Source organism: Phoxinus phoxinus, assembly GCF_949152265.1.
Source record: "Phoxinus phoxinus genome assembly, chromosome: 19".
Taxonomy (NCBI): domain Eukaryota; kingdom Metazoa; phylum Chordata; class Actinopteri; order Cypriniformes; family Leuciscidae; genus Phoxinus; species Phoxinus phoxinus.
Genome location: NC_136894.1, coordinates 21,234,897 through 21,243,844, shown reverse-complemented (window position 1 = coordinate 21,243,844; position 8,948 = coordinate 21,234,897). Strand labels below are relative to the sequence as shown.

The following is an 8,948-nucleotide window of genomic DNA, read 5'->3' as shown; positions in this document are numbered from 1 at the left end:
GATGACTCACACACACACACACACACACACACACACACACACACACACACACACACACACACACACACACACACAGCGAGATAAATGGCTGTTTCAGAATAAAGAGACCCACTCTACCAGTCCAACAGGCTGTTTTTCTCTATCTTCTCTTCCTCTCTCATGCCCAAAGAGAAAGAGAGAGAAAAGACAGACAGAGGGAGTGGTCACACATAAAGAGAGAGAGATGACATAGCCAAGACCTTTTTGTTTTGATGTCCATTTGAAATAAAACACCAAGAGACAAACATTGAATGGTGCACCTGTAACTTCTTATAAATACACAGAGTATTTGGACAAAAGTATTTACACACTTTTGCACACTACCTGTTATACAGAATATAAAATATCAAAGCAGCAAAAACATTGATGTACAGATTTTCTCAGGACCTTTCTGAGACACTTTTTCCATTATTTATTAGATAGATAGATAGGTATGTCTCTCTTACACTCAAGTAAATGTTTTACTCCTCATCAAATACTAGCTGGTGTTTAATGTGTGCATGGTTTATGCATGCCTATTTCAGATAGAATAATATCCCTCAAAGATCTATGTATATACTGTAATTTTGCAATATTTGGCAATACAATTCAAAACATGCAGTGAGTGCATGCATATGCATGGGATATAAACAAGTAGTTTTGCTCACCTCTATTTGTGTGTGCAGTGCATATTGTAATATGTAATAGTGTGTGGTTTGGATCCCTGTGGAAGAAAGGGAGTCCCATGCAGTCGGGCTGGTGACATAAATGTATGTTGTAAACTCTTCCCCGACAGCCTCTCTCTCACATTGTTAAATGAAACTGCAGAAACCACATTCCAGGATATTTCCTCTTTTTTTTTTCATTCTCACTCTCATTCTTTCTCTTTGTTCCACACACACACAGAAAAGTTGAGAAATTTTTATGAGTGACATTCCTCACTGTAGCCGGTACTAGCTCTCGTGGAGCAGAGACTATTTCAGACGGCATTCCTTGGCTTAACCTCCTGTTGGTGGTGTAGAGAAACTAACTAGAGAGGCATTCCTGACCATTCCACCTCTGACCCATTCAGTCTTCTTCTGAAACCAGGAGATTTCCAGATGAACCCCTGCAGGCCACCCAGCAAAGAGTGTCTGCTCAATCTTTTCAAACACATTACGATACTGATTTAATGATTTCAATATAAATAAATTTACATTTAAACAATAAATATTTAAATCAGCATTGCAATGGTAAAGTTCGGATCGATGTAATTAAAAGTGAGCAAAAATCCAATATTAAAAGATTGTTGCAATTATAGTATTTTTATTAAATATCATAGCTTCCAAAACCGTATTTTTGTCTTTAAGTGCTTCAAATAAAATTAGCATTTTACTAGTCATTATCTATATTTCACCTTTTCAAGAAACCTTTTATTAAAGAATAGGACAACAAAAATCTAATTGCAGGCATGTCATGCTCAATACTATTTATTATAAGCCTTCAAAGTTTTACATATATAAAACATTGTATACATATTTTCTGAAGTTCATATAGAGAGATGTTCAGTAGCAAATGCAATATAATCACTTATCATCAATACTGTTGAACATAAAATGATTGCAATTTGATATTAAAGCTACACTGTGTGTTTTTTACCCCCATCTAGCGGTGAAAAGGTATATGACCATCCAGTGAATATTAGTTTCTGTTCCTCTCAATTCCGATTTCGTTTTAACTCCTACGGTGGCCAATGTAGTCCAAGATTAACATGGCTTCCAGTTCGACCTCGTCCATTGTGTTCCTTCAAGTGATGAGGTTACTTTAGAAAACTATTATAATTTGCAGTAATTTAATTTGTCAGTTAACATATAGGTTATGACATCTATGTAAAATGAATAATAGTTTTATGTTTTCGTTATTTTTTTTACCATTTCATTGCTAACATCAGCTATCAGGTAACTATTGGAAACTGATACAAATTTTCATGATTCTTTGATTAATAAAAAATTAAAAAGAAAAGCATTTATTTACAAACTAAATATTTTGTAACATTACACACGTTTTAATGTCACCTTTGATAACTTTAATGCATTCTTACTGAAAAAAAAAAAATCTGACTAACCAACACATTTTTGAACGGCAGTGTACATTCAGTAGGTTATTATTTATTGCAATATAAACACTGTCAGGGTGATCAACAAGGTATCTCTTCATTTACCAGTCGAAGACGGAGCAACTTTCTGCTCTTATGTTTACTCCGTGCACTGTCAAGGTCTTCATCATATTTGTCGTGGTACCGGTCTTTGCAGCATTTATTTTACCGCAAATACTGCATCGCGCGCTGTTGGCATCGAGCCTGGAGAAATGTACCCACACTTTTGATCGACTTTTCCACATCTTTAAGGTATCATGTCAGTGTGCTCGCGTCTCAAATGAATATGTGCGCGGATAATTTGTGTGTGTGTGTGTGTGTGTGTGTGTGTGTGTGTGTGTGTGTGCTCGCGTCTCAAATGAATATGTGCACGGAGAATTTGTGTGTGTGTGTGTGTGCTCGCGTCCCATATGAATGTGCGCAGAGAATTTGTGTGTGTGTGTGTGTGTGCTCGCGTCTCATATGAATGTGCGCGGACTCGGAGAATTTGTGTGTGTGTGTGTGTGCTCGCGTCTCATATGAATATGTACGCGGAGAGTTTGTGTGTGTGTGTGTGTGTGTGTTTCTCGCGTCTCATTTGTCTTGTTGATTTGCCTGTTGCGTTGCCGTCTTAATTCTCTTTTTCGCTTCCTTGGCGACTCTGATACATATCCTCGAGAATAAGAGTAATCCTCCATCAGCAACAGACTTTCAAAAAGGCTTTCAGGTTTTTATATAGCAGTCTCAAGCAATCCCCCTCTTCACATGTGCCGACACGGTGCCGTTCCATCGAGTGTTAAAACGCGAAAGGCGAAGCTTGAATTAACGGGTATGTCCCTCTTTGGCTAATGTACTTTCAAGATGGAGGGGCAACATGGCGACCGGCATTCGAACCCCCCACCCGTATGTATTTTCAATGGCATATTATACACTCACGAGAATACTTTATTACTTGAACGAAGTAAATATACATTAATGAGCACATATATTTTTGAAAGAACTAAGTGTTTTTAGCTAAGAATAAACTAAAAAAGTTACACAGTGTAGCTTTAAATATTAAAATACTGCTGTATTAACCCTATCATGCCAATTATTTAACCCTATATTATGCCTTCAGGGCTTAAAGGAAAATTCCGGTATTTAACATCTTGAGTCTATATTGTTTGTTTTGGATGAACAAGAGTGGTGGACAACATTTTTTTGACAATGGTTCCTCTCTCGAGTTTTTGACTATAAAAGAATTGGCCATGGACCCAGTCAATGGGCATGTCCGAAAATGTCATTAAAACAACCTTTAACATTAGTTTTCAAAACTGTGCAACTCACCGAGTGATTAGTGATGTTAGTTGATGTTCCAGAAACAAAAAGTGTTGCGAAATACAGTTTCTGTCGTGTTTTATTCGTCATTTTGTAAAATCCCATTGAATTCTGTTGAAGGACTGAGTGCTCGTTAATATAAATGCGCTACCGGAAACGGAAAGGGGGCTGTTTACATTTGGTCGATGTAGTCTTTTTGCTCGCTTCCGTTTCTCATAAGGCTAGCGAGCAGAGCAACTGTGCTCCGGGAGAGTAAGCGAAATAAACAAACAAAACCTTGAAAATATTGAAAGACGTGACCACTGACCAGTGCAATATGAAGTTGAACTCGACTGTGACCGTGAGTGTCCCGCGAGACATAAACATCAGTTATCGCCATCAAGTGGTCGGGAGTGTGCTAACGCTTCAGATTCAAATATTGAGCGGAAGTTACACGGTTGTGAAGTGTCTGAAAAAATAGTTCCACTATAGCAAACTAAACGGATTGGAATCATATATTGCGACGATATATTGTTTATAATCATCAACGAACACCACTAACCACTCGGTGAGTTTAACAGTTTTGTAAACGAACATTATTGGCTGTTTTAATGACATTTTCGGACATGCCCATTGACTCCAATGTTAAATGGGTCCATGGCCAATTCTATTATAGTCAAAAACTCGAGAGAGGAACCATTGTCAAAAAAATGTTGTCCACCACTCTTGTTCATCCAAAACAAACTACAATATAGACTCAAGGTGTTAAATACCGGAATTATCCTTTAAAGGGTTAAAGCACCATCACTGAAAAGGAAATTAAAATGTTGCTATGGAAATGCACTCACTGAATGCTCAAATATGTTTATCTTTCGGTTGCAAATGTGATTTATATTTATTGTATATCTGTGATTGTGTTTGTTGAAGTGAGAGGTAGACACGAATTGAGACTGAAAGAGATAATTAACAAATAAAAATGTGTTGTAAATCTTGAAGGTTCACTACCAGCATGTACTGGAACATCATTCCACACTTCCGTTTAACACTAAAATCTACTTCAGGACAAGCTGGGAGTTGCAATGTTGCAAGACCTCAAGGGATTCCCTCAAACAATGCCAGAACCCCGAGACTGCCAAAAATGAAATCTATACTGATACAGAGGTCTTGGATTATTCAGCTCTGAGATGTCTTTGTCTTAATCATTTTTTTAATGCAGTCGACCAGTGTGAAATATAACTTCCACCAGTTGTCACACACACCATTAGTTGGCTATTCACAGTAAAGCGGTGTCAAACAAGTCACTGTTCTATCCTACACACTGCATTCTATATTCACGTGGGGCTATAAGAATGACAGCCTAATAATCTTTCCATTGTCATTTCTGTAACATTTAAGACCGGCATGTGGCATCCCTCCACTCGTGGGAACACTTAGCCTACTCTTCTATGTGAAGCTGATAGCCTGTTGCCTTTGTCCATATGAAATGGTACAGTGTCGATTAATTTCGAGGTTTTGTCTATCAATAGACATTGACACAGTAGTTGAGGGTTTGGCTCGTTTGTTTAGATCACACAAGAATGCTCCCAACCTTGAAAAGAAAAAGAAAAAGAAAAAAAAAATTTCACCGAAGAAAAAGCGACTCGCTGTTCGCTGCCAGGGCAACCGTAAGTCCAACCTACCTCCATAGTAGAATTACCTGAATTCTCCTCACGTGATCGATCCCCAGACCGGTCGACCAATCAGAAGAGAGGACAGGTGCACTCATTGTAGTTTCGGAGGTGGAATCTCGGGTGCTCTTGTAAACTGCGACGGCACTATAAAGTCTTTCACGTAAGTTTACAACTTTCCATGGTATGTTCAGAACCTCGGGCAAAGGATGATGTTACGCTTTCTCAGAGACAAAAAGATACAATTTCAGTCGAGTTATGCGCAAAACTGCGTCTCAGAGACTAAAGTCTTCGGATAAGTGGGAGTGAAAGATGATTTTCACGCACCGTGATTTCTTCTGAGGATTCAACGTCTTTGTTGTCTCAACACACCTTTCATTTTAGAGGAACCTCGGGCAGCGTTTATCTTGTTCTCGTCCTCGTCGTTTTTTGTCCAGGTGAGTCGCTCAGGCTGATGATCAGGTTCGTTGTTGTGGCATGAATCATCTGTAAAAGACTCTCTTGAGGTTATGGCGCTCTAAACCTGTTCTGCATCGCAGGACAATTATCCTTGTTTGTTATGTATGACGTGACTCATTCGTGTTGAATTTATCTTTGTATGAAGTTATTCAAAAGTATGTTTAAAATCCTATTTATGACTTGAATATAGTTATTCTACGTGCTTTCAATTTCTGAATTAAAAGTTATTTAGATTTTTTTGTTGTTGCTTAAATTAAAAGATGTCATAGTCTCTTTAGAGATTTAAAAAAAACATGAGGCATAAATAGTTTGGAATAATGTTTTATTATTATTTATTATTATTATTTCTTTCAAAAACAGTAAAGCACTTTTAATGTAAATGGTGTAATCCACATGAAGGAAGCCATATTGTTGTCATGTGACAAAATCCTAAAATAGGGAGTACCCTAGTACCCCTGTAGAAACAAGTACACACGGACACAAGTGTTAATATACCGGTATATATATATTCTATATATAGCTACAATTTTATATAGGCCTTTATTTTTTCAGAAAAAAAAAACAGTTTAATTATAGCTTGTAGGGCTATTACATAATATATTAGGCTCTATTATATATAATAGGCTATTTCATCTATATCCAAATTATGTTTAGGTAGAAGATGGTATACGCATGAAACCGAAATGAGTGCCTGTTTTTAAGAACTTAAAAAACAATTTGTTTTAAAGTTTTCTCCATCTTGAACATTATCATTAAGCAAACCTAAGCAATTTCCATTTTATAATATTAATGGATCCAGTGAAGGGTGGAGATAGGCCGAGCCTATTTCAATAAAGCATATTAAATATGTTACAGATAAAATATCTCGGATTACACTGTGTTGTTATTCTTGAATAGACATGCTTCCTTTTGTTGTTCCTACGTCATATAGCGTCATACGCGTGGGTTAATAAATAGATCACAATTGACATTTAGCTACACATAAATATAGCTAAGTAGCCTAGCCTAGTCGTTTAAGTTTTTATGTTTAAGTAGTAAATTGGTTGTGCTCGTTTATGATTTGTTTAGTTCTCACAATGACGGAGAAAACAGCCCCCTGGTGGAGGTCTTTCGTGGGCAAGAGGAGAAAAACAGCCAGAGAATCGGCAGAGATACTGGAACAGGACCTCCGAAACCATGAGCCGGACCAACAACTGACTCCACCCACACATCCAGCGAAAGAAGCAGGCAACTACTTACCTAGCGACGAAACTTACGACGACTCCGCTGTTCAGCCAACTTTCAACGAGCTCTCCAATCGCCGTAATCTCCTTGTGTCCCGCTCCGGTCGCTTTAAAGAGAAACGGAAGATGCGCGCGAGTCTTCCACAGAACAACGAAGATGATGGGAAACCTGCAGCTGTCAAATCCACCGACGTTCAGTCAACGCGCTGACCGCAACCTCGGTTTACACCCGACGGTAGAGCACGATATACGGCATACCTCCTGACTGACACTTTTGAACATTTTGACTTATGAATGCACTTATATGAAGTTAAGGGTATCAACTCTTTAAATAGCCTAAATTATCCATATCGCAGGAGCTTTTCCAAATGCTGGAAATAATGACATTTTCCTGCTGAAAGTCTTTTAGCCTAGTCAGGCTTATCATTTTGCATGTTTTAAGGGGATTTTGCGCACTTCAGTCCAGGCCTGTCTGGGAGACTGACCAGTCTAAAACTGCTAAGACCAGAAAACCATAAGCTGTTTCCCCCCCAGCAGGGTTATATGATATAGGTTATTTTGTTTTTGTGAAGGATACAACATAGTTCTTAAAACTTTGTCATATATAATTGCACTGTTTTGTGGTGATACTGCAATCTTTTATGAAGGAATTTACATTAGAAGGATTTAAATGTAATTATTTTAATGGTATTCAGTGTGCACAGCTTAAGCATGACTTAGAACTGTTTTAATGTTTGTGGATGCTTGCTGCAGACTTTTTTTTGTTTTTGTTTAAGGGGGTTGGGGTGGTGGTCCTATCCATCCAGAATCAACGGCTGTTTATGCCATGATAGTCATCCATAAGACATCAGATCCAACAAGCCCTGCATTTTCTTGTGTAGTTTGTTTTATTGAATCCAAGACAACTTGATACTGTATATTTAGCTCTCCCACTGCGAAAGTAGTTGTGCTAGACAAACCAAAGATTCTATTCTTATAATATATGTTTAATTAAATATCTAAAGATATAACAGAGCAGTCAAGAAATGCAATATAACAAAATGATAAGCTGTTAGTTTTGCAAACAGTCAGTATATTAAATATGCCTTTAATAAATCAAAACTGAACCTGATTACTTGGGTTAAAAAAACTGTGATCAAGCTATATGAGATCTTATTGTCTCTTATGTTATGAGCAAAGCTGTAAGAAAAATGGGTTAGATTCAAATGTTCAGATTCATTGAGCTTGTGTAATGAGACTTGTGTCCATAAAACATAACCAAAAAAAAAAAATGCATCAATGAAGATTTAGACAAGGTTTCAGTGCAGGTATAGGCAAGTTTACAATACTTTGGTCTTATGCATTAGTTTGCCAAATTCAGCTTTGGGAAGTGTTACATCAGATTTTAAATAAACAGATGATTTTCCATTCAATGCATCCATTTGTTCTGCATGTACTGAAGTGTAGTTGGTTTTGAATGTGGTTACGTGTGGGCCTACGTGAGTGTTTGTTATGGGTGGGGTAAACAGAGAGCAATTGGTCATTATTAGTTACAGTATACTGTAACTATAAATATATTTGAAACTGTGTGCTGTAATGCGCGTCACCTCGCCTGAGGCTGTCACCTTTAAGCTCATCAACCCTGTGTCACAACATTCCTCCCTAAAGGACAGGCTCCTCACAGGGAGCCAGAATGTCTATTCTGTCTTTCCCCAATCAGGCGGAAAATATAGGCCTAATTTGCATGAATATACAAGTATAAATTCTTTCTAATCAGAAATTAGGCCTATTCGAGTTGTGATTGTACATTTTAGTGCTGTCGACACACTTAATAGGTTTTTTTCAATATAGCTGATTTGATTTTCACTTAATGAAACATTCAAATACTGTTTTGATTTAAATCTTAACAATGCGTCGACACACACAAGCACAACCTTGTCAGAAACTACCACTAGAGAGCGATCTGGTCGCGCACAGCTTTCAGTAGCATATACAGCCATCTGAAGTACCTTAAAACATGTATTGTGCTGTTAAACTACTAATAAAAGCTTTTACCTTTTATTTTTATTATATTTTAATTATATAAACTTGACATATTATCTCTACATGCATTTTAATGAACGCTGTCTGCTTTAGAATGGTAAATAATACAGATATGAAACAGCCAGGCTCATGGTCAAGACAACCTCCCAC

General features: G+C 37.4%; 1 protein-coding gene across 2 annotated transcripts; it reads left to right on the top strand.

The window, feature by feature from the left end:
- The first annotated feature begins 5,122 nt into the window (after nucleotides 1–5,122).
- LOC306986623 (proline-rich protein 15-like) lies at nucleotides 5,123–8,809 on the top strand. Of its 2 annotated transcripts, none has more exons than XM_079590041.1 (2): nucleotides 5,123–5,257; nucleotides 6,622–8,809. In XM_079590041.1, the coding sequence occupies exon 2, from the start codon at nucleotides 6,630–6,632 to the stop codon at nucleotides 6,984–6,986; it is 357 nt and encodes a 118-aa protein (XP_079446167.1). In that variant the 5' UTR covers nucleotides 5,123–5,257; nucleotides 6,622–6,629; the 3' UTR covers nucleotides 6,987–8,809. The 2 variants fall into 2 exon arrangements, with proteins under 2 accessions (XP_079446167.1, XP_079446166.1); XM_079590040.1 differs by lacking the exon at nucleotides 5,123–5,257 and adding an exon at nucleotides 5,391–5,531.
- The last annotated feature ends 139 nt before the right edge of the window (nucleotides 8,810–8,948 follow it).